General features: G+C 38.3%; 1 protein-coding gene across 3 annotated transcripts in view; it reads left to right on the top strand.

The window, feature by feature from the left end:
- Positions 1-25,438, top strand: part of AFG2A (AFG2 AAA ATPase homolog A) — a 409,766-nt gene that overhangs the window by 118,079 nt on the left and 266,249 nt on the right. For all 3 annotated transcript variants that reach the window (XM_054484980.2, XM_054484981.2, XM_054484979.2), the window contains exons 12-13: positions 12,133-12,186; positions 12,951-13,030. In XM_054484980.2, the coding sequence (XP_054340955.1) occupies positions 12,133-12,186; positions 12,951-13,030 (134 nt within the window). The remainder of the gene's footprint in view (positions 1-12,132; positions 12,187-12,950; positions 13,031-25,438) is intronic.

Raw genomic sequence — 25,438 nt, forward strand, 5'->3', positions numbered from 1 at the left:
TTTTTGATGGGGTTGTTTGTTTTTTTCTTGTAAATTTGTTGGAATTCATTGTAGATTCTGGATATTAGCCCTTTGTCAGATGAGTAGGTTGCGAAAATTTTCTCCCATTCTGTAGGTTGCCTGTTCACTCTGATGGTGGTTTCTTTTGCTGTGCAGAAGCTCTTGAGTTTAATTAGATCCCATTTGTCAATTTTGGCTTTTGTTGCCATTGCTTTTGGTGTTTTAGACATGAAGTCCTTGCCCATGCCTATGTCCTGAATGGTAATGCCTAGGTTTTCTTCTAGGGTTTTTATGGTTTTAGGTCTAACGTTTAAGTCTTTAATCCATCTTGAATTAATTTTTGTATAAGGTGTAAGGAAGGGATGCAGTTTCAGCTTTCTACATATGGCTAGCCAATTTTCCCAGCACCATTTATTAAATAGGGAATCCTTTCCCCATTGCTTGTTTTTCTCAGGTTTGTCAAAGATCAGATAGTTGTAGATATGCAGCGTTATTTCTGAGGGCTCTGTTCTGTTCCATTGATCTATATCTCTGTTTTGGTACCAGTACCATGCTGTTTTGGTTACTGTAGCCTTGTAGTATAGTTTGAAGTCAGGTAGCGTGATGCCTCCAGCTTTGTTCTTTTGGCTTAGGATTGACTTGGCGATGCAGGCTCTTTTTTGGTTCCATATGAACTTTAAAGTAGTTTTTTCCAATTCTGTGAAGAAAGTCATTGGTAGCTTGATGGGGATGGCATTGAATCTATAAATTACCTTGGGCAGTATGGCCATTTTCACAATATTGATTCTTCCTACCCATGAGCATGGAATGTTCTTCCATTTGTTTGTATCCTCTTTTATTTCATTGAGCAGTGGTTTGTAGTTCTCCTTGAAGAGGTCCTTCATGTCCCTTCTAAGTTGGATTCCTAGGTATTTTCTTCTCTTTGAAGCAATTGTGAATGGAAGTTCACTCATGATGTGGCTCTCTGTTTGTCTGTTATTGGTGTATAAGAATGCTTGTGATTTTTGTCCATTGATTTTGTATCCTGAGACTTTGCTGAAGTTGCTTATCAGCTTAAGGAGATTTTGGGCTGAGACAATGGGGTTTTCTAGATATACAATCATGTCATCTGCAAACAGGGACAATTTGACTTCCTCTTTTCCTAATTGAATACCCTTTATTTCCTTCTCCTGCCTAATTGCCCTGGCCAGAACTTCCAACACTGTGTTGAATAGGACTGGTGAGAGAGGACATCCCTGTCTTGTGCCAGTTTTCAAAGGGAATGCTTCCAGTTTTTGCCCATTCGGTATGATATTGGCTGTGGGTTTGTCATAGATAGCTCTTATTATTTTGAGATAGGTCCCATCAATACCTAACTTATTGAGAGATTTTAGCATGAAGGGTAGTTGAATTTTGTCAAAGGCCTTTTCTGCATCTATTGAGATAATCATGTGGTTTTTGTCTTTGGTTCTGTTTATATGCTGGATTACATTTATTGATTTGCATATATTGAACCAGTCTTGCATCCCAGAGATGAAGCCCACTTGATCATGGTGGATAAGCTTTTTGATGTGCTGCTGGATTCGGTTTGCCAGTATTTTATTGAGGATTTTTGCATCAATGTTCATCAAGCATATTGGTCTAAAATTCTCTTTTTTGGTTGTGTCTCTGCCCGGCTTTGGTATCAGGATGATGCTGGCCTCATAAAACGAGTTAGGGAGGATTCCCTCTTTTTCTATTGATTGGAATAGTTTCAGCAGGAATGGTACCAGTTCCTCCTTGTACCTCTGGTAGAATTTGGCTGTGAATCCATCTGGTCCTGGACTCTTTTTGGTTGGTAAGCTATTGATTATTGCCACAATTTCAGATCCTGTTATTGGTCTATTCAGAGATTCAACTTCTTCCTGGTTTAGTCTTGGAGAGTGTATGTGTCGAGGAATTTATCCATTTCTTCTAGATTTTCTAGTTTATTTGCGTAGAGGTGTTTGTAGTATTCTCTGATGGTAGTTTGTATTTCTGTGGGATTGGTGGTGATATCCCCTTTATCATTTTGTATTGCCTCTATTTGATTCTTCTCTCTTTTTTTCTTTATTAGTCTTGCTAGTGGTCTATCAATTTTGTTGATCCTTTCAAAAAACCAGCTCCTGGATTCATTAATTTTTTGAAGGGTTTTTTTTGTCTCTATTTCCTTCAGTTCTGCTCTGATTTTAGTTATTTCTTGCCTTCTGCTAGCTTTTGAATGTGTTTGCTCTTGCTTTTCTAGTTCTTTTAATTGTGATGTTAGGGTGTCAATTTTGGATCTTTCCTGCTTTCTCTTGTGGGCATTTAGTGCTATAAATTTCCCTCTACACACTGCTTTGATTGTGTCCCAGAGGTTTTCGCACGTTGTGTCTTTGTTCTCATTGGTTTCAAAGAACGTCTTTATTTTTGTCTTCATTTCGTTATGTACCCAGTAGTCATTCAGGAGCAGGTTGTTCAGTTTCCGTGTAGTTGAGCGGTTTTGAGTGAGTTTCTTAATCCTGAGTTCTAGTTTGATTGCACTGTGGTCTGAGAGACAGTTTGTTATAATTTCTGTTCTTTTACATTTGCTGAGGAGAGCTTTACTTCCAACTATGTGGTCAATTTTGGAATAGGTGTAGTGTGGTGCTGAAAAAAATGTATATTCTGTTGATTTGGGGTGGAGAGTTGTGTAGATGTCTATTAGGTCCGCTTGGTGCAGAGCTGAGTTTAATTCCTGAGCATCGTTGTTAACTTTCTGTCTCGTTGTTCTGTCTAATGTTGACAGTGGGGTGTTAAAGTCTCCCATTATTATTGTGTGGGAGTCTAAGTCTCTTTGTAGGTCAGTCAGGACTTGCTTTATGAATCTGGGTGCTCCTGTATTGGGTGCATATATATTTAGGATAGTTAGCTCTTCTTGTTGAATTGATCCCTTTACCATTATGTAATGGCCTTCTTTGTCTCTTTTGATCTTTGTTGGTTTAAAGTCTGTTTTATCAGAGACTAGGATTGCAACCCCTGCCTTTTTTGTTTTCCATTTGCTTGGTAGATCTTCCTCCATCATTTTATTTTGAGCCTATGTGCGTCTCTGCACGTGAGATGGGTTTCCTGAACACAGCACACTGATGGGTCTTGACTGTTTATCCAATTTGCCAGTCTGTGTCTTTTAATTGGAGCATTTAGTCCATTTACATTTAAAGTTAATATTGTTATGTGTGAATTTGATCCTGTCATTATGATGTTAGCTGGTTATTTTGCTCGTCACTTGATGCAGTTTCTTCCTAGTCTCGATGGTCTTTACATTTTGGCGTGATTTTGCAGTGGCTGGTACCGGTTGTGCCTTTCCATGTTTAGTGCTTCCTTCAGGAGCTCTTGTAGGGCAGGTCTGGTGGTGACAAAATCTCTCAGCATTTGCTTGTCTGTATTTTATTTCTCCTTCACTTATGAAGCTTAGTTTGGCTGGATATGAAATTCTGGGTTGAAAATTCTTTTCTTTAAGAATGTTGAGTATTGGCCCCCACTCTCTTCTGGCTTGTAGAGTTTCTGCCGAGAGATCCGCTGTTAGTCTGATGGGCCTCCCTTTGTGGGTAACCCGACCTTTCTCTCTGGCTGCCCTTAACATTTTTTCCTTCATTTCAACTTTGGTGAATCTGACAATTATGTGTCTTGGAGTTGCTCTTCTCGAGGAGTATCTTTGTGGCATTCTCTGTATTTCCTGAATCTGAATGTTGGCCTGCCTTGCTAGATTGGGGAAGTTCTCCTGGATAATATCCTGCAGAGTGTTTTCCAAGTTGGTTCCATTCTCCCTGTCACTTTCAGGTACACCAATCAGATGCAGATTTGGTCTTTTCACATAGTCCCATATTTCTTGGAGGCTTTGTTCGTTTCTTTTTATTCTTTTTTCTCTAAACTTCCCTTTTCGCTTCATTTCCTTCATTTCATCTTCCATCACTGATACCCTTTCTTCCAGTTGATCGCATCAGCTCCTGAGGCTTCTGCATTCTTCACGTAATTCTCAATCCTTGGCTTTCAGCTCCATCAGCTCCTTTAAGCACTTCTCTGTATTGGTTATTCTAGTTATACATTCGTCTAAATTTTTTTCAAAGTTTTTAACTTCTTTGCCTTTGGTTTGAATTTCCTCCTGTAGCTCGGAGTAGTTTGGTCGTCTGAAGCCTTCTTCTCTCAACTCGTCAAAGTTATTCTCCGTCCACCTTTGTTCTGTTGCCGGTGAGGAACTGCGTTCCTTTGGAGGAGGAGAGGTGCTCTGCTTTTTAGAGTTTCCAGTTTTTCTGCTCTGTTTTTTCCCCATCTTTGTGGTTTTAGCTACTATTAGTCTTTGATGGTGGTGATGTACAGATGGGTTTTTGGTGTGGATGTCCTTTCTGTGTGTTAGTTTTCCTTCTAACAGACAGGACCCTCAGCTGCTGGTCTGTTGGAGTTTGCTAGAAGTCCACTCCAGACCCTGTTTGCCTGGGTATCAGCAGCGGTGTCTGCAGTACCGTGGATTTTCATGATCCGCTAATGCTGCTGTCTGATCGTTCCTCTGGAAGTTTTGTCTCAGAGGAGTACCCGGCCGTGTGAGGTGTCAGTCTGCCCCTACTGGGGGGTGCCTCCCAGTTAGGCTGCTCTGGTGTCAGGGGTCAGGGACCCACTTGAGGAGGCAGTCTGCCCATTCTCAGATCTCCAGCTGTGTGCTGGGAGAACCACTGCTCTCCTCAAAGCTGTCAGACAGGGACAGTCTGCAGAGGTTACTGCTGTCTTTTTGTTTGTCTATGCCCTGCCCCCAGAGGTGGAGCCTATAGAGGCAGGCAGGCCTCCTTTAGCTGTGGTGGGCTCCACCCAGTTCGAGCTTCCCGGCTGCTTTGTTTACCTAAGGGAGCCTGGGCAATGGCGGGCACCCCTCCCCAAGCCTGGCTGCCACCTTGCAGTTTGATCTCAGACTGCTGTGCTAGCAATCAGCCAGACTCCGTGGGTGTAGGACCCTCCGAGCCAAGTGCGGGATACAAACTCCTGTTGCACCGTTTCCTAAGCCCGTCAGAAAAGCGCAGTATTCGGGTGGGAGTGGCCTGATTTTCCAGGTGCCGTCTGTCACCCCTTTCCTTGACCAGGAAAGGGAACTCCCTGATCCCTTGTGCTTCCCGAGTGAGGCAATGCCTCGCCTTTCTTTGGCTGGCGCACAGTGCGGTGCACCCACTGTCCTGTGCCTACTGTCTGGCACTCCCTAGTGAGATGAACCCGGTACCTCAGATGGAAATGCAGAAATCACCCGTCTTCTGCGTAGCTCACGCTGGGAGCTGTAGACCGGAGCTGTTCCTATTCGGCCATCTTGGCTCCTCCATCTCTCAATTCTTTTAGATTTTCCCATTTGTTGGAGTAGAGTTGTTCGTAATAGTCTCTAATGATCTTTTGTATTTCTGTAATATCAGTTGTAATTTCTTCTTTCTCTTCTCTGATTTTTTTTATTTAGGTGTTCTTTTTTTTAGGTAGTCTATCCAAAGGTTTGTTGATTTTATGGTTTCAAAAATCAGCTTTTCATTTTTTGATCTTTTATTTTTTTAGTCTGAATTTCATTTATTTCTGCTCTTTATGATTTGTTTTCTTGTACTAATTTTGGGTTTGATTTGTTCTTGCTTTTCTAGTTTCTTGAAGTGCATTATTAGATTGTTTCTTTTAAGTCTTCATACTTCTTTAATTTTGGTGTTTAAGGCTTTAAACTTCCCTCTTAGTACTGCTTTTGTGTATCTGTCGATTCTAGTATTTTGTGATTTATTTCACTGGTTTCGAGAAATTTTAAAATTTTCTTTTTTTTTGATGGAGTCATTGGGCATTCAGAAATATGAACCGTACAAAAATTGTACAGTTTCCAAAGTTGTTCTTGTTACTGATTTCTAGTTTTTGTTGTTGTGGTGGTTGTGGTCAAAAAAGATGCTTGATATGATTTTGACTGTTTTGAATTTGTTGAGATTTATTTTGTGGTTAATGTATGGTCTATCCTGGATAATGTGCCATGTGCTGATAACAAGAATGTGTATATTCTGCAGCAGTTAGATGAAATTTTCCATAAATGTCTGTTAGGTCCACTTGGTGTATAGTTTAACTCCAATGTTTGTTTGTTGATTTTTTGCCTGAACTGTTTGTTGCTCAAAGTGGGGCATTGCGGTTCCCTGCAATTATTTTATTGCAGTCATTACAGTCTGTCTCTCTCTTGAGAGCTATTAATATTTGCTTTATATATTTGGGTGCTCCACTGTTGGGTGCATGTTTTTAGTTTTCTTATATCTTCTTGCTGATTTGACTTTTCTAAATCATTATATAATGACTTTCTTTGTCTCTTTTTACAAGTTGTGACTTAAAGTCTGTTTTATCTGATATAAATATAGCTACTCCTGCTTTTTTTTGGTTTCCATTTGCATGGAATATCATTTTCCATTCCTTCATTTTTAGTCTATATGTGCTTTTATAGGTGAAGAGAGTTTCTTCTTGGCAGCATATAGTTGTGTCTTTTTTTTTTTTTTTTTTTTTTGGAGATGGAGTCTTGCTCTTTCGGCCTGAATGGAGTGCAGTGGCATGCTGTCGGCTCACTGCAACCTCTGCCTCCTGGGTTTAAGTGATTCTCCTGCCTCAGCTTTCTGAGTAACTAGGATTACAGGCACCTGCCACCACGCCCAGCTAATTTTTTTTTTTAGTAGAGATGGGGTTTCACCATGTTGGTCAGGTTGGTCTCAAACTCCTGACCTAGTGATCCATCCCAGCCTCCCAAAGTACTGGGATTACGGGTATGAGGGTCTTGTTTTTTAATCCATTCAGCCACTGTTGGTCTTTTAACTAGAGAATTTAGTCTATTTACATTCAATTTTAATATTGATAGGCAAGGCCTTACTTTGACCATTTTGATACATTTTTTTTTTTTTTTTGGTATTATGTAACTCTTCTTTTCGTTTCCTTCTTTCTTACTGTCTTCTTTTGTGGCTGAGTGATTTTTCTCTGGTAGCATGTTTTAATTTGTTCTTTTTTATTTTTAGTGTATATATTGTAGTTTTTAGCTTTGTAATTACCTTGAGTCTTATACAAATATTATATTAATTATTTCAAACTGGTACCAACTTAACTTTGATTGCAAGATAAGAGACAAATGAAAACAAAAATTTGTACACCTTAACTTCCTCTCCTCCAACATTTTGAATTTTTGATTTTACAACTTGCCATTTTTATATTGCCTCTTAACAAATTGTACTTGTAATTATTTTTAATTGTTTTGTATTTTCTTTTTACTAAAGATGTAAGTGATTTAAGAACCATGATTATCATATTAGTATAACAATCACGTTAATGTTCTTTTCTTTTGGTTTGAAGAACTCCGATTAGCCTTTTTTATAGGACAGGTCTAGTAGTGAAAAATTTCCTCAGCTTTTTTTTTTTTTTTTTTTGGCCTGGGAAAGTCTTTATCTTGCCTTTATTTCTGAAGGATAGTTTTGCTGGGTACACTATTCTTCGTTAAGTTTTTTATTTTCTTTCAGCACTCTGAATAATTTCACTCCCTCCAACCCTAAGGTTCGCACTGAAAATTCTGCTGCCAAGTGTATTGGATCTCCCTTATATGTTATTTGTTTCTTCTCCTTTGCTGCTTTCAGGATCCTTTATCTTTGATCTGTGTGAGTTTAATCATAAATCTTGGGTTGTTTCTTATTTTGGAGAGGGGAGGTTGAGCCTGGTTGGTGACCTTTAACCTTCATGTACCTGGATATTTATATCTTTTCAAGCTTTGAAAAGTTTTTTGTTTTTCTTTGAATAAGCTTTCTACCCCTTTGTCTTTCTCAGTTTTTTCTCTCATTTCAGTAACCTGAATATTTGTTCTTTTGATGTTGTCTCATAGCTCCCATAAACTGTTCTTTTCATTCCTTTTGCTTTTTTCTCCTCTGACTGTGTATTTTCAAATAGTTGGGCTTCAAGCTCACTGATTCTTTCTTCCTTTTCATCAGTCCTGCTGTTGATATTCTCTATTCCATTTTTCATTTTGCTCATTGTATTTTCCGGCTCCAGAATTTTTGTTTGATTTTGTTTATGATTTCAATATCTCTGTTAAATTTCCGTAATACATTTCTGAATTGATTATGTCTGTTTTCTTGAAGTTGATTGAGCTCTCTTAAAACAGGTATTTTGAATTCCTTGTCTGAAAGATCACATATCTCTATCACTTTAGGGTTGGCCTCTGGTACCTCACGTCCATTCGTTGAGATCATATTACCCAGAATCTTCTTGATGCTTGTGAAATTGCAGGCTGTCTGTGCATTGAGGGATTATGTATTTATTTTAGTCTTCACAGTCTTCCTTTGTTTGTGCCTGTCCTTCTTTAGAGACCTTCCAAGGATTCTAAGCCAACTGAATATTGTGTTTCCTGAGCCTGTGACCACTTCAGCTATCTAAACACTAGGAGACTGTATTAGGGTTCTCCAGAGGTACAGAACTAATAGGATTATGTGTACATAAAGAGTTTATTAAGGAGAATTGACTCACATGATCACAAGTGAAAGTCCCACAGTTGGCCATCTATAAGCTGAGGAGCAATGAAACCAGTAGTGGCTCAGTTCAAGTCCCAAAGCCTCTAAGGTAGGGAAGCTGACAGTGTAGCCTTCAGTCTGTGGCTGAAGACCTGAGAGCCAATGGCAAACCGCTGGTGTAGGTCCAAGAGTCCAAAGGGGGAAGAATCTGGAGTTTGATATTCAAGGGCAAGAAGCATCCAGCACAGAAGAAAGCCAGAAGACTCAGCAAGCCAGCTTATTTCATCTTCTTCTGCCTGCTTTTTCTAGCCACACTGGCAGCAGGTTGGATGGTACCCACCTACATTGAGGGTGGGGCTTTGTTGCCCAGTCCACTGACCAAGTGTTAATCTCCTCCAGCAACATCCTCACAGACACAACCAGAAATAATATTTTGCATCAGTCCAATCAAGTTGACAATTAATATTTACCATCACAGAGACTCTCTGAGCCCAGGCTTGCCACAAATCTCACAGGGTCTCTTTGGTTGATATGGCTTTCTGGCCCAGATGGACCTGGGGTAGACCCAAGGCAGATACTCCGGCTGTGTGGAAATGCTGGCCAGGGATCTGAGTCCAGAAGACTGTCCCAATCACCCAGATGAGTGTGCCTTTCAGCATATTTCTACACAGGCAGGATAGGCTTCTAACTGCAGTAAAACGGCCTAGAGTTGAGACTGGGCTGCTTTGGGATCTGCTGTGTGAAGGAGGCTGGCCCCAACTTATTTGCTCAGATCAGCATGCATCACTCAGCTGGTCCCTGCAAAAGTGCTTGACTGTAACAGGGGGGTCTGGTACTGAGACTGGGCTCCCTTGGAATCTGCTATGGGATGGAGGTTGGTGTTCTTGTCACATTGGCTCAGATGGGCATGTGTCTCTCAGCAGGTCTGTACATAGATGGGATAGCTCCCAGACTGCAGCAGGAGGGGCTGGAGCTAAGACTGGGCCCCCTTGGACTCCTCTGTAGGGACGGATTTGGAAAGCTTGTCTTGTTAGCTCAGAGTGGCATGCATCTCCCAGCAGGTCTCAGCACAGATAGGATAGTTCCTCTACTGCACTGGGCGGGGCTTAGACTGGGTCTCCTCAGGATATGTTGTGGGATAGAGGCTGGTGAGCATGTCAGGGAGGATCAGAGTCCCAGGCCATGAGATTTGTGTGAATCTCCCCCTGGGTTCTTGTGTAAGCAACTATAAGCTGGGATCTCAGCTAGGGAGGCCTGGAGCATTGCCACAGTTCAACTTCCAGGTTCACTACTGAGACCAGTTATCAGTGGGCTGATGAGCTTTTCTGCCAAGGCATTAGTGTGCATGATTTCTCTGAACCCTTTGGCAGATGATTTTAGTTGCAGGCTCAAGGTCAAATGGGGCTATAGTCAAGCCCTTTGAGAGACAGGGCTACTTCTGGGCTTGAATGCAAAAGCAAGCTCAGTGGAGCAGATCAGCCACTTGGGTGTTAGTGTACCCTCTCAAAGTGACCCTCCTGTGTCTTAGGGTTTCACAATTGTGGATGGATGGATAATTCTTTTTATTGTGGGCATATATGAGCAGGTTACCTTCCATTTTGCCATCTTAGTGGTGTCACTCTATGAACTACATACTTAAGAGAAATTGCTACACAGAATATATTGAGCATCCTTTTTTTTTATGAATTAAGTCATTACCATGAACATCAAAAATAGTAATGTTACTTTGGGAGGCTGAGGCAGGCGGATGACGAGGTCAGGAGATCGAGACCATCCTGGCTAACACAGTGAAACCCTGTCTCTACTAAAAGTACAAAAAATTAGCCAGGTGTGGTGGCGGGCACCTGTAGTCCCAGCTACTCGGAAGGCTGAGGCAGGAGAATGGTGTGAACCCGGGAGGCGGAGCTTGCAGTGAGCCGAGATAGCGCCACTGCACTCCAGCCTGGGCGACAGTGCAAGACTCCATCTCAAAAAAAAATTAGTAATGTTAAGTCAAATTTTAATTATTCTACACCCCACTCTCTCTCATCTTCACATTTTGCTATCCACAACACATTAATTTTATATTTTTAATTGTTTTTGTGTCTATCTTCTCATTTCCATTGCACTCCTTTGCCTTAAACTTGTTCCTCATTATTTTTCCCCTTTACTATTCTAAGCGTTTTATAATTGTTCTCTCAGAACAGTTATAAACTGTAACTTTTGGACTCTTAATGTTCCTCCTAAACATCTTTTATACTGTGGCCAGAATCACCTTTCATTAATATCTCTGTTATCACTTAACTTTCATAAAACCCTTCCTATTGCTTACACAATAAAATCTGAACCCCTGCCTCCCACTTTAAGTAGCTTTATTGATTGCCACAATCTCCCTGCACCCTATGCTTCATGTGTAGTAAATTCTTATATCAGTTCTGTTCAAGTGTATTCATTGTATGTAATTTAAAAGTCAGTGACCTCAGCGTAAAGACCTTAAGAGCTCTTCTACAACAAAGTTCATATAGTAACATCTATTTTGGCTCATCAGAGACCTTTTTGATTTCTTCCTGGGTCTTGATGTATTTCATATTTTTGAGGGTGTGGAATAAATCAACTGAAGACTCACCTGAAATGTTGCTTTCTCTAGGAACATTTCTTGACTCTAAGGAGTTTCTTCTGTATGTTTTGATGGTACCTGTGCATTGCTCTATCATAGTAGTTGTCATACTGTATGCTAATTTTCCTTGTAATATGGTGTTTTATATGAAGCCAAATACTGCCCATACCACTTTGGGATTAGTTAACATTCTGCTAGGGTTTGCCTATGTGTTTCAGTCAGTCAGATTTTTAAAAATTAATATAAATTGTTTAGGAAATACTTAAGTCAGTGTCTTATTACATCCTCGGAATTGGCTGGACCCGTGATCTGCATGGAATAGAATATGAGTCTTGTTCAAAGTAAGGGGTGTGTGTATGTGTTTGTGTGTGCATGCATGCTCATGCACACACACAGAGAGGGAGAGAGAGAGACACACACGTCTCTTGTTCTTCGGGATGTATGAGGAACTGTGTCAGAATAGCCAGATGCTCGGAGAAACATCCCCACAGCTGAGGTCATCTATCATTATGGGACAATTTAATTCATAACTTCTTGTGGTGGCCGTTTATCTTAAGAGAGTAGATATGTATGTGGTAAAAAAAGAAAGTCTGCTGTGTTTCTTACAATATTTGATATTCTAGGTACTTGAGAAATAAGAAAAATATTAAAGTTCAGAAATATTAATGTCAAAAAATGTGCATCTTCGGATCTAGTAAGTAGACCTGCTTAGAACTAGCCAGTGGTTAGGCCTGGGAAATGGCTGTTCCATCTTCTGTGCCTAGCACCACATCTGATATAGTGTAAAAATGTAGGTAGAGTTATAGACAGATGATGAATAAGTTGTTAAAACATTATGATTAGTCACAGCCTTTCCTTTGTATTGATGTGTGGTTTTTGGAATGTAGAATGGCTTTAACTTTTCAGGCACAAATAACAAACAGAGAAAATAAGCATGCTAAAGGGATTAATAAGCAGATTTTATTTCTTTTCTCTTTTGTGTATATTTTTTCTACTTCATTGGAAGAAATACACATGATTGCATTTATAAAGACACTGAACAGTTGTTTTCTTTTCATGCAGGGGCCTGAATTAATGAATAAATATGTTGGTGAATCTGAAAGAGCAGTTAGAGAGGTAAGAAATTGTGCATTTAGTGGCACTCAGCACAGGAGAATCACACTTCTGTCCTGTGCGGCTTCCCTTTTGTTTTAGGTAAGACTGGCATTTCCGAAGTCAGATCTTAGTGGTATTTTTTTTTCTTCAGCTGAATATTATTTTATTATTTAAAAATGCAGTTTTGATCATCTGCAGTACTTCAGTTTTGTTTTTAAACATCATATTACCAGCCCTTTTAAAACTATCATTTTTTCTGATAATAATAGCCAGCATTTCTGTTAAAATAGTTAATGCTATTACTAATAGTTAATAATACCTATCATTTATTGAGCTCTGACTGTTGCAGGCATTGTGCCAAATGCTTTGTGTTCTTTTTTAAATTCAATTATTAAAATAACTTTCTGAGGTAGGTATTTATTATCTCCATTTTATAGATGTAGAAATCGAGGCTTACAGAAGTGAAGTTAACTGCTGAAAGTCACACAGTTACTAGTAGTGCAGCTGGGATTTTAACTGAAATTTTCTGATTGCTTAACTGAATTGCCTCCTTCACACCTATGTGAATATGTATTGGTAGTCTTGTCTCTTTAAGCACTATTGAAGGGGATACTTTTACATCCATTATAAAGTTCTAAACATCTATTATAAGGTCTATACAAAGTGACTGGGCTTGTTGACTTGTACCTAATAGGTTTGGTTCTAAATATAGTTTTAAAACAAATCAACTACAGAATTTTCTAGTGTTTTCTCATCTTTAGCTAATGTGGCACTCTTTCCACCAGACCTTCCGAAAAGCAAGAGCAGTGGCGCCTTCCATTATTTTCTTTGATGAACTGGATGCCTTAGCAATTGAAAGGGGCAGGTAAGAAGTATTTAATAGCACTGCTATTGCGTAATAATATGATGTTACATAATAATAGCAATTATGGTATAAATAGCATTTTGTATACAACTTTTATCTATTAATACATTTGGCCTAAAATAGTTTTCAGTTTATGTAATGTTTTCCTCTTATACCCATTAAATTATTTCATGTAATCACTGTATAGTACTTTTATCTATATTGGATAAAAACCACTGATATCTGTCTGGGCATTTGAGTTAATTTTTATAGTTTATATCAACACATACTTCTTAGTATTGTCTATCAAAATTAGGGTTATTGTAAACATATAATTAAAACTGTAAACAAAACTGGATTAATCATAGTTACTTCTTGTAGTAGAACAAAATTATAAAATACATTATACAGATTTTAAAATTCTCTGGAATAAATGTTTCCTAAAGTAAAATTAAATAGGATATAAATTAGTATTAATAGTTTTGCTCCAAAATCTCAGTCAGTAAAGAGGATTATCTATGATGTCATTTCAAACAAATATATATACACACACACACACACACACACACACACACACACATCAGAACTGTTCATAAGTATGTTTTTTTCCTCTACAAATATATAGCGGTCCTTTAATTATGTACTACAAGTGGTTCATGTTGGGTAATGTAAATTCATGTACTTTGTGCATAGCTTCTTGGTGTGTATATTGATTATAAAATTTTTGCTGGTGGTAATTACAGTGAAGGGTGAAGACAACTTACAAGTGTCAGTAGTAAGTGTGATGTGAAACGTTGCTGTTGTCATCCTTCTTAATTAGAGCTGCCTCATATGATGAGAGTATAAATTGTCATTAGGAACCTATCATTAGGAGGTAGACTGCTATATTAGTCCATTTTCGTGTTGCTGATAAAGACATACTCGAGACTGGGTAATTTATAAAGAAAAAGAGGTTTAATGGACTCACAGTTCCATGTGGCTAGGAACCTCACAATCATGGTGGAAGGCGAAAGACATCTCTTAGGTGGTGACAGGCAAGAGAGAATGAGAGCCAAGTGAAAGGGGAAACCCCTTATAAAACCATCAGATTGGGCTGGGTGCCATGGCTCACGCCTGTAATCCCAGCACTTTGGCAGGCCGAGGTGGGTGAATCATTTGAGGTCAGGAGTTTGAGACTAGCCTGGCCCACATGGTGAAACCCTGTCTCTACTAAAAATATAGAAATTAGCTGGGCGTGGTGGTGGTTGCCTGTAATTCCAGCTACTTGGGAGGCTGAGGCAGGAGAATTGCTTGAGCCCAGAAGGTGGAGATTGCTGTGAGCTGAGACTGCGCCATCGCACTCCACCCTGGGCAACAAGAGCGAAACTCCATCTCAAAAAACAAAACGAAACAAAAAATCAGATCTCGTGAGACTAATTCACTACCACGAAAACAGTATGGGGGAAACCACCCCCATGATTCAGTTAATCTCCCACTGGGTCCCTCCCACAACATGTGGGAATTATGGGAGCTACAATTCAAGATGAGATTTGGGCGGAGACACAGCCAAACCATATCATTCCGCCCCTGGCCCCTCCAAATCTCATGTCTTCACGTTTCAAAATCATTCATGCCTTCTCAACAGTCCCTCAAAGTCTTAACTCATTTCAGCATTAACTCAAAAGTCCACAGACCAAAGTCTCATCTGAGACAAGTCAAGTCCCTTCCACCTATGAGCCTATAAAATCAAAAGCAAATTTTTTACTTCCTAGGTATTATGGGGGTACAGGCATTGGATAAATACACCCATTCCAGATGGGAGAAATGGGTCAAAATGAAAGGGCTAAAGGCCCCATGCAAGTCCAAAATCCAGCAGGGCAGTCAAATCTCAAAGCTTCAAAATGATCTCCTTATGCCTCACATCCAGGTCACACTGATGCAAGAGAAGGGTTCCCACGGTCTTGGGCAGCTCTGCCTCTGTAGCTTTGCAGGGTACAGCCTCCCTCTGGCTGCTTTCACGGGCTGGTGTTGAGTATCTGCAGCAACACGGTGCCACAGGCACATGGTGCAAGCTGTCAGTAGACCTACCATTCTAGAGTGTGGAGGATGGTGGCCCCCTTCTCACAGCTCCACTAGGTGGTGCCCCAGTGGGCACTCTGTGTGGCAGCTCCAACCCCACATTTTCCTTTCACACTGCCCTAGCAGAGGTTCTCATGAGGGCCCTGCCACTGCAGCACACCTCTGCCTGAACATCCAGGGATTTCCAACATCTTCTGAAATCTAGGCGGAAGTTCCCAAACCTCAATTATTGACTTCTGCGCAACCGCAGGCTCAACTCCACGTGGAAGCTGCCAAGGCTTGGGAATTGCACCCTCTGAAGCCACAGCCCAAGCTGTACCTTGGCCCCTTTTAGCCATGCCTGGAGTGGCTGGGATGCAGGGCACCAAGTCCTGAGAATGCACTCAGCAGTGGCAGGGGGGGCCTGGACCTGGCCCAGAAAACCATTTTTCCCTCCTAGGTTTGCAGGCCTGTGATAGGAGGGGCTGCAGGGAAGGTCTCTGATCTTCCCTGGAGACATTTTCCCCATTGTCTTGGCATTAGCATTTGGTTCCTTGTTACTTAGGCTAATTTCTGCAGCTGGCTTGAATTTCTCCCCAGGAAATGAGTTTTTCTTTTCTACTGTATCTTCAAGCTGCAAAATTCCAAACTTTTATGCCCTGTCACATCTTGACTGCTTTGCTGCTTAGAAATTTCTTCCACCAGATATCCCAAATAATCTCTCTCATGTTCAAAGTTCCACAGATCTCTAGGGCAGGGACAAAATGCCACCAGTCTCTTTGTATAGCAAGAGTAACATTTACTCCAGTTCCCAACAGGTTCCTCATTTTCATCTGAGACCACCTCAGCCTGGATTTTATTGTTCCATATTGCTGTCAGCATTTTGGTCAAAGCCACTTAACACATCTCTAGGAAGTTCCAAATTTTCCCACGTCTTCCTGTCTTCTGAGCCTTCCAAGTCTCTAGGAAGTTCCAAACTTTCCCACATTTTCCTGTTTTCTTCTGAGCCCTCCAAACTGTACCAACCTTCACCTGTTACTCAGTTCTAAAGTTGCTTCCACATTTTCAGGCATCTTTACGGCAGCACCCCACTCTACCGTTACCAGTTTACTGGATTAGTCCATTTTTATACTACTTTGAAGAAATACCCAAGACTGGATAATTTATAAAGAAAAAGAGGTTTAATGAACTCATAGTTCCACATCACTGGGGAGGCCTCACAATCATGGAGGAAGGTGAAGGAGGAACAAAGGCATGTCTTATGTGGTGGCAGGCAAGAGAGCTTGTGCAGGGCAACTCCCCTTTATAAAACCATTAGATCTTGTGATACTTATTCACTACCACAAGAACAGTGGGGGAAACCACCTCCATGATTCGATTACCTCCACCTGGCCCTGCCCTTGACACATGGGGATTATTACAATTCAAGGTGAGACTTGGTTGGAGACACAGTCAAACCATACCAGCTGCCCTGCTTTCCACCCCCCTCACCTTTGGTATTCCATAAATACTTACCAGTCTTTTTGCTTTATGAAGTGAAGCACTCAAGCCCTTTTATTACTTACGTTTTAAGATGGCACAGAGTGTTACAAAACTCAAGTTTACCTAACTACAAGAGAAGAAAAGCCAGAGAATTTTGCTGAAGTAGTGTGACCTTCCACAGTTATGTGACATCAGAGACATCTGGTTTTGGACCCTAAGAAGTAACAGGTGGGAGGGATAGCCTGTTCAATATGAACCAGATGGGAGGTAGAATATGTAGCAAAGTTCTCATAAAATGTCTCTGAAATAGAGTGATGTGAGAAACCAGACAAGGCACTTTGTAGAAATACCTTGCTTTCATAGGAGTTTAGCTCAGTAGGAATTACCAGATACATAAGAGATGCTAATGATTTGCAGCTTCTAGATATCATTTCCTCTGGTAGTCTTCATCAAATTGAACTTTTCAGAGAACACATGTGTTTAGTGTATACCTCCCTCTCTCAATGGCTCGTCATGTGTTACTTAATGAAGGGAGGCAGTTTACATACTGAGAAATTCAGTCATTAGTCAATTTCATTGTTGTGTAAACATCACAGAGTGTACTTACTTATAAACCTGGATGGTGTAGCCTTCTACACTATATACCATATGGCCTATTGCTAGATAGTATAACAATCATCTGCAGTACTTTGATTTTGTTTTCAAACATCATATTACCAGCCTTTATTTTTATGAAATAAAGATTTTTAAAAAAACTATCATTCTTTTCTGATAATAATGGCCAGTATTTCTGTTAAAATAGTCAATGTTGTTACTGTTACTTAATCATACCTATCAATTATTGAGCTCTTACTATGTAAGATATATATATAGCAATAAGCCATATGGTATAGCAATAGGCTATATTACCTATACCAGGTAGCCTGGTCCTAGGCTACTAACTTATACAGCATGTTATTGTACTGAATACCATTGTAGGCAGTGGTAACAAAATGCTTAGATTTGTTTATATAAACATACAAAAGTTAGAGTAAAAATACAGTACTATGATCTTACGGTACCAGCTTCATATATGTGATTGCCATTGACCCAAACTTCATTATGTGGCACATGACTGTAGAAATAAATTCTATGCAATTTCTTTTGTACAGAAACATTTCTGGTCATAATTTATCAAGTTAGTTGGCATTTCAGATAGCAAAGATGAAGTTCCATTCAAGGAAATAGAGTGCTGATGGGTCCCAATTAAAGAGTTTTGGTTGTACTCTTATTTGCACTGAATCTTATGTAGTTTGTTTTTTGTAACCATAAAACTCTCATAAAATGACATTCTGTTTTCAGGTTTTCGTCTTTTTTTCCTAATTATATGATGGATCAGTATTGCCTATAAGTGATTGTTTTATCTAATTAGTTTGCTATTACTTGAAATCTAAAACAAAAGGTATTTTGTTCATTTTTTTGTTATTTGGCAATTTGAATTGAACACAATGGAAACTGAAAGACAACTATTGATAGATATACCAGAAGTATAAAATTCCCAAGATACTAAACTAATTTTATGCATTGTTAAACTACTCATGGAATAGGAAAACAGAGAAAAATTTCATAAACTAGGAGGCATTTCTATGTAATATTAGGCTGTAAACAGTCACTGATTTAATTTGTCCAAAGCTATCATCTGTTTTCTATGGTAACATTCAGATCAAATCGTATAATTAGTCCCAAAGTAACAATGCATAAAGAAGAATGTTTCTGGGCTGGGCACGGTGGCTCACACCTGTAATCCCAGCACTTTGGGAGGCCGAGATGGGTGGATCACGAGGTCAGGAGATCAAGATCATCCTGACTAAGATGGTGAAACCCTGTCTCTACTAAAAATACAAAAAATTAGCTGGGTATGATGGCAGACGCCTGTAGTCCCAGCTACTTGGGAGGCTAAGGCAGGAGAATGACATGAACTCAGGAGGCGGAGCTTGCAGTGAGCTGAGATCATGCCACTGCACTCCAGCCTGGGTGACAGAGTGAGACTCTGTCTCAAAAAAAAAAAAAAGAAGAAGAAGGTTTCAAGAATTTAGTTTCCAAATTCAGGATGTTTAGCAATTGAGCAAAGAATTATGATATTTGCTAGTCTTTACTGTCTTGCTCGTGCTAAATCAAATTATTTTGACTACTTAAAATTACTGAAAAGATAAGACGTCGTAATTAGCCATGAAACAGAGGATTGCAGCCAGCACATTGTAAGCAGAGCATAGATATACTATTTGCTTATTAGCCATTGAAGTCTTTGTATTTCAAAAAAAATCGTATATTTCATGCTTATAAAAGTATCTAATTATAACCAATATTTTATCTCTTCTTTGCGCTGTTTAATAGATTCTTTGGGACTTGAAGAATAAATAAGCCTGATATTTACTTCTCTTCTTCTGTATGTTCATTTAAATTACGGCACCTTTGAAGAAGAATTTTTGTCATATTTTATATTGTAAGAGGAAATGCTGCATGATTCTTTTTTCAAAGTGTTTTACTACATTTGGGAAAATTAAAAATGCTATTAAGGATAACATAGCTCTTTGGAAAATGGATAATATGATAGGGAGTGAGACATTGAGGGAGGAAGGGGAGTTGAATTATACTGGGCTAATAATAATATTAGATAACATTCCTTTAGTGCTTATTACGTACTAGAAACTACTTAAATTGCTTTACAGTAAAGAAAAACTCACAGAAAGGTCCCTGCATTAATGCAAAGTAGGATATTATACAATTGGCAGTTGACTCTAGTACTTTGTCTTACCTCTTGACTAGCTTACATTTTTACCTTTTTCAAGGTTATGATGTGGCGAGTAGAGCAAACTGGGCAGTAAATTATTAGTCAACCTTGTCTTAGGCAGCAATCCTGTCATCAAAAGTGCAGACATGTAGGGTTGGCCCAGTCTCCTCTGACTGAGGAAATGAGTACTGACTAACCTGTAGATTTCCCATAACAACTTCCGTTGTCCAGGACATTTCATAGGATCCTAAGATCCTGAATCATACTCCTTAGCTGACAGTGATTGCTTGGTAGTGCCAAACTTCAAGTAGGACTAGAACAGATTTGGAACTAGGAACATATTCCTGAAACTTAGGGTCATTAGCTAGAGAGGCTCATCTTTTTTACTTAACTTCCAAGTAATGTGACTCCTTTTGTTTGGACCCCACTTAGTGTATTAACTCCTAATCATTGTGTTTACGTGCTATTCTCATCTTCCTTTTACAGGTGAGAAAACGGGGCTGTAGACACCTAAGTACCTACTCAAGGGCATGCATCACTAATAACAGAGCTTGTATTTGAATTCAGATATATTGACTATAGAGGAGATACCTTGAGCCACTTTTTTGTTCAACTACCGTACCACATAGCCCAGGATTCCAGGTGTAGGTAGTTAACTAACCTTTCAAGCTTGTTTATCTTGCATTTTCTCTTTGACTTACATTATAATGATTCTGTTCATCTAACTGAGCGGTTGTAAGTCTCCTTTGAAAGCATTCATTCATTCAGTAAGCATTTATTGAACATTCTCCAATAGGCTTTGCGTTGGGGATAAAACAGTGAACAGAACCTAGGGCTGGTTCCTTAACCTCTCTAAGCCTTAGTTTCTTCATCTGTAAAGTGGAGTTAATAATAGTAAATTCTAGGTTTTTGGAAGTAAATACATTTGTAGTGCTTAACATAATACCTGGCATTTAATAACTACTAGAAAAGTTCAATGTTTCTTCTTACAGTAATTTTTGCAAGATATTCTTATAATAATAATGATTTCCATATAGGTTGAAATATAGTAATTGAGATTGAAATGAATCTACCTCAACAGAGTTTATACACTAGTAAAAGAAAACTGATTAAATAAAACATTTGGGAATTAGAAAAAATATTCTATAGTTGACACACAGTATGGCATTTTGTCACTCTAAGATGCCATCAGTTATAAGACACATCATTATTTTATGTAACTTACTGAAGAAATATGCTGAGAAAATGGTGCTGAGAAATCAACTACAGGAGACAGTCTGACCTCACAAATTTAAAATATGAAAAAAAATTATCCTAGATATAGGAGAAAATTTTGTTGTTTAGGAGATAGGGAAATGATTTATTCTGTTTTGTAACACTAAAGCTTTATATAATGTATTGGGATATTGTTTTATGACTAGAACATAAAAACATGATTAAATATATTTTAAAAATGAAAAAGGTTAAGTGCTCAGTTAAAAGCTGACTGGCATCTTCTGTGTGGCACTAGAGAATCTATATTAATAACTGCTTTCTCCTATAGCTGTTTCTGCACTTATAGTCCAGAATTGGTTTCCGCTTAGAGTGGTTAGGGAAAAAAATAAAAAAGTTCTAAGCCAGCTTTCATTGAAAATGAAGATCTCAGGCTTACAGCATTCTGAAAAGAGGTCTGCGTTTTAAAATAATAATCAGGAAATGAGGTACCCTCTTTTAAGCAGCAGCAGCATATCCAGATTTGGGGTAAATTCAATAAATTCATGATGTTATGCACTGTAAAGGAAATTTTTGTAGGCATCATTTCTCTAAATGACACTTTTCAAGAAGGGTTATAAATTTTTTAATGTGATTTTTATGGTGGTTTTTAAAATTTCATAAAATCATTAAACTTTATAAATGGAAAAGTTCTTAGAAGTCATCTAGTACAACGTTTTATTTTTCAGAAGAAACAGATACTCCTAGAATTTAAGAGAAGAGACATGTAATTCTTTTGTGGCCTAGGCAAGACTAGAACTCATGTCTTCTGATTTAATGCTCTTTGAACTATACTACTGCTGTTTCATGTATTATCAGGATTTAGGATAGAAAAAGTACATTTATTTCAGGGTAAAAATTCTCATGTATCTAAATATTTATGAAGAATTTTTTTTATGTTTTAAGAAACTGTAGTAGTCACACCTTAGGTACTTTTAGCCACCATTATTTTTATGTCCATTTTGAAAGTTACTAAAATCAATGGTATTTTTCTGGTAAACAGTTTTTCCAAATTTATACTTAATTGCCTCACATATAACATAGTTTCACATTGGTAAATTTTAAATAGTAAACAGTAAACAGAAATGCTGAGGAAAACAAAGCAAGAGAAGAAATGGAAAATGTGTAACAGATTTTCTCTTATATAGTTTTATGTGGTATGAGAGAGAGTTCTATGACTTTTTTTATTTGTGTTTTGTCTGTAAGTTGTAACTAAGTACTATAGCATACTTTTTCAAAGGCATGAGATGAGTTTCCTTAGAGAGATGGCCTATTGCAGCATTTTACTAGGAACTGGGAATTCTTTGTTATATGTAGGACACATAGGTTTCTTACTGTAGCTATCTCACCTTTAAAATCAAAGTTTGCTTACATTTTACATGTACCATGAAAATTATCATAAGTAATGCTTTAACTCAGCAGTATATGTTGGCTAGCCTTCTTTTTTGGGGTTTCTTACAAGCCAGTTTTGACTGTGGGTGTGTGAGATTTTAAGAAAATGAGGCTGGGCACGGTGACTCACACCTGTAATGCCAGCACTTTGGGAGGCTGAGGCGGGTGGATCACGAGGTCAGGAGATCCAGACCATCCTGGCCAGCATGGTGAAACCCCATCTCTACTAAAATACAAAAAATTAGCTTTGCATGGTGGTGCGCACCTATAGTCCCAGCTACTCGAGAGGCTGAGGCAGGGGAATCGCTTGAACCCGGGAGGTGTAGGTTGCAGTGAGCCGAGATTGCACCACTGTACTCCAGCCCAGGCGACGGGGCGAGACTCCATCCCAAAAAAAAAAAGAGAGAGAAAAGAAAATGAACAAATTTACATGCCTACCATTTGGGACTTGTTATGATATTTAAAATGTATACTAGGAAAAAATATTTTAAAATTAAAAATGAATATATAAGATGCTGGTATATAATTTGGGTAGAGCATTTTATTTTATTGGAGGAGTTAGGAAATTCATGTATTCTGTGAAAATTTTTAGTACTGAAAAATGGAATCAGTATAATAATTACCATAATGGGAGTGAAGTTTCTTAAAGATAGGGGTAAGCACATTTTTTTTTTTTTCTGAAACAGGCCAGTTAGTAAATGTAGTCTCTGTTACTGCTATTCATCTCTGTTGCTATAGTACAAAAGCAGCATGGAAAATATATAATCAAATGAGAAAACAATTGGTTGGTCAGATTTGGTCTCTGCCTATAGTTTGCCTACCCCAGTTTTAAGATACCATAATATCCCTTTGATCTGTGGTCCTATATATCTTTTGAATAGGAATAATTTGGAAAGGGGGCTTGACTTTTGAAGGGAAAAGAGAGTTAATGCTTTGGGAATGTCTGGCTTATATATTAGCTGAACATTTTCCCCTATTGTGTTGCCTATGTCTAGCAGATAATAAAGTTTTATGAAATCATTTCATTATGTTAGTGATTAAGCATTTGTATTTAAACTTTTTTATAGAGTTGTTTTTGATTTCCTAGGATGTCAGTTTTATGGTTTTTGTTTCCTACTGAAGCTTTGAAAGTCAGCCAAGAATATTTCTCAGTTCATAAAACATTTTCACTATGCTTTTCTCTCCAGCTAGCTTTCAATGATCTGTGGAAATAAAGAGCAAAGGCCGTATGGGTAATAGGAATGCAAAGAATTATTGTCACCTAATCTTCAGCATTAATTACAGCCACTGTTTCATCCTACAACAAATAGCAAATTGGAAAAGTTTGAGTCTCACTGCCTTTTATTTAGAAGTACCTGATTGGAGGTGTCAATAATACATTTCTAAATATGAATATTTTATTAAGAGTAATGAATTAAGTAGCTCCACATAGATGCTACATAATAACAGCATAGAATCACAATTTTATTCAAATTCAAAAGGACTTATGTATATATTATCGAAATTTGCTCCCTCATTCATACCTGCCAACAAGAATGAAATCTTCAAGGAAATGAAAATGTCTTCATCCTCTTACCTCAGATGTCCACCACAGCGCCTAGCAAAGATGCACACAGATAGTTTTTTGAATAAGGGAATAGAAACTCAGAGAAGCTAGAGATTATGATCACTCCACTGGTTATTCAGAGTTCGACTTAGTGCCATGTGTGAACAAATTTTCTTTTAAAATTTGAGACTTGTAAAATTTAAACTGAGACTCTTACATAATTTTATCTCCTGCATAGAAGCATCATCATTTTCATGGTAAAGAATCATTGGTAAGCTTTGGAATAATTCACCTCTCAAAGAACTCCAAAAAGAATTAATGAAGTGCTAAGCCGTGCTAAAAACATTTAATGGATTTTGAACACAATAAATTTAAAAGTGGGTTTGACTCACAAAACTTTATCAGTGTGCCAAGTATACAGAAATGATAGATATTCTTTTTAATATAGCTGTTAGCAGCAGTAATTAAAGGCCAACAAAGGATAGCAGCAGTGATGAGCATCATACATTTTAGGCCAGTGAGAACACATTTTGAAAAAGACTGCTGCCATCCATGATATATTAATTAATTTGTAGAAAGGTCTCCATGTTACTCTCTGCACAGAAGGCCATTCAGTCACACTTATTTTATTGTAGGGTAATTTAACAGTCTTTTTTTGCGTAAGCAAGCACCTAAGTCAGTAGGTTCCAAATCCTGTGTTTCTACAACCATACTTAGAGCATATAAATGATGATCCTATATTATCAAGGACAAATGCTGTATAGAATCCTGTGGCACCCTCTTCCCAAACAAAAGCTGAGTTGACTGGGAATACACAAAGAAAGAGGGTAGGTAGAAAAAAACAGATGAAGAGAACTTTTGGTATAGATTCAAGAAACCAAAGAAATATGGATTTTCTTTGTATTGGCCTATTTCCTGAGCCAAGCATTTCTGCATCTGAGCACAGAATCTTACAGTATGTTGTTAAAAATATTTTGTCTATTTTAGAAGGCTTTACTTAAATTTTTTTAATTATAAAAATATCCAAAAAGTATAAACATATTCTTATCTGGAAATTTTAGCTATGTAAAATAAATAACTACTTGAGGAATTTGAGAAGCTAAGCAATTACTACATTTGAACAACTAAAACAGTTAAGACTAAAATGTAAAGTACTCTAATTACCAATGTCTTAACAATCTCCTAGTAATACAGCAACAAAATCTCTATTAGGAGTGTATTAAAGGCTGACTGTTCTGAGCATGCCTCATAGTTATGAAGGACTTCAGACGAGCAGTTCTGATCTTAGTATTCGCTTGGTGGTTTGCATGGCAAAATTTAAGGAAATTTGATACTTTGAACCATATTGTAAGTAAGGCTAAGTAAGGAACTGACGGTTAATCTGGATACATCTGTTGACCTGTGCTGTTTGAAGCTTCTGAAAATCTTCTACCAGACATCACGTTCTTGCCCTTTTCAGCAAATATTTATGTGTCACACACCCGTTAGTTTAATTTATAACTTTAAAAGATTTAAAAGGTATCTTCCTTATGCCAGTTATAGTGCTGACACTTACAATGACTAAAAATTAATATTTAATTAATTTTTATAATTATAATTATTATAATGCTCCAAACTGCTATCTATTGACATTTTCTTTGTGCTAAGTACTATGCTAGATCCTTTATATGTTTTATTTAATTTTGAGGAAGTGTCTTAGTCCCCTTGGGCTGTTATAACAGCATAATTTAGTCTGAGTGCCTTAGAAACAAAAGTTTGTTACAGTTCTGGAGGTTGTGAACTCCAAGATCAAGGTGCTGTCATATTTGATATCTGGTGAGGGTTGCTTCCTTCTTTATAGAATGCCATCTTCTCACTGTGTCCTCACATAGTGAAAGGGGCAAAGGAGCAGTCTGGGGGCTTTCTTACAAGGATACTAATTCCATACATGAGGGCTCCACCTTCATGACCT

This window comes from Pongo pygmaeus, chromosome 3 (genome assembly GCF_028885625.2).
Source record: "Pongo pygmaeus isolate AG05252 chromosome 3, NHGRI_mPonPyg2-v2.0_pri, whole genome shotgun sequence".
NCBI classification, from domain to species: Eukaryota; Metazoa; Chordata; class Mammalia; order Primates; family Hominidae; genus Pongo; species Pongo pygmaeus.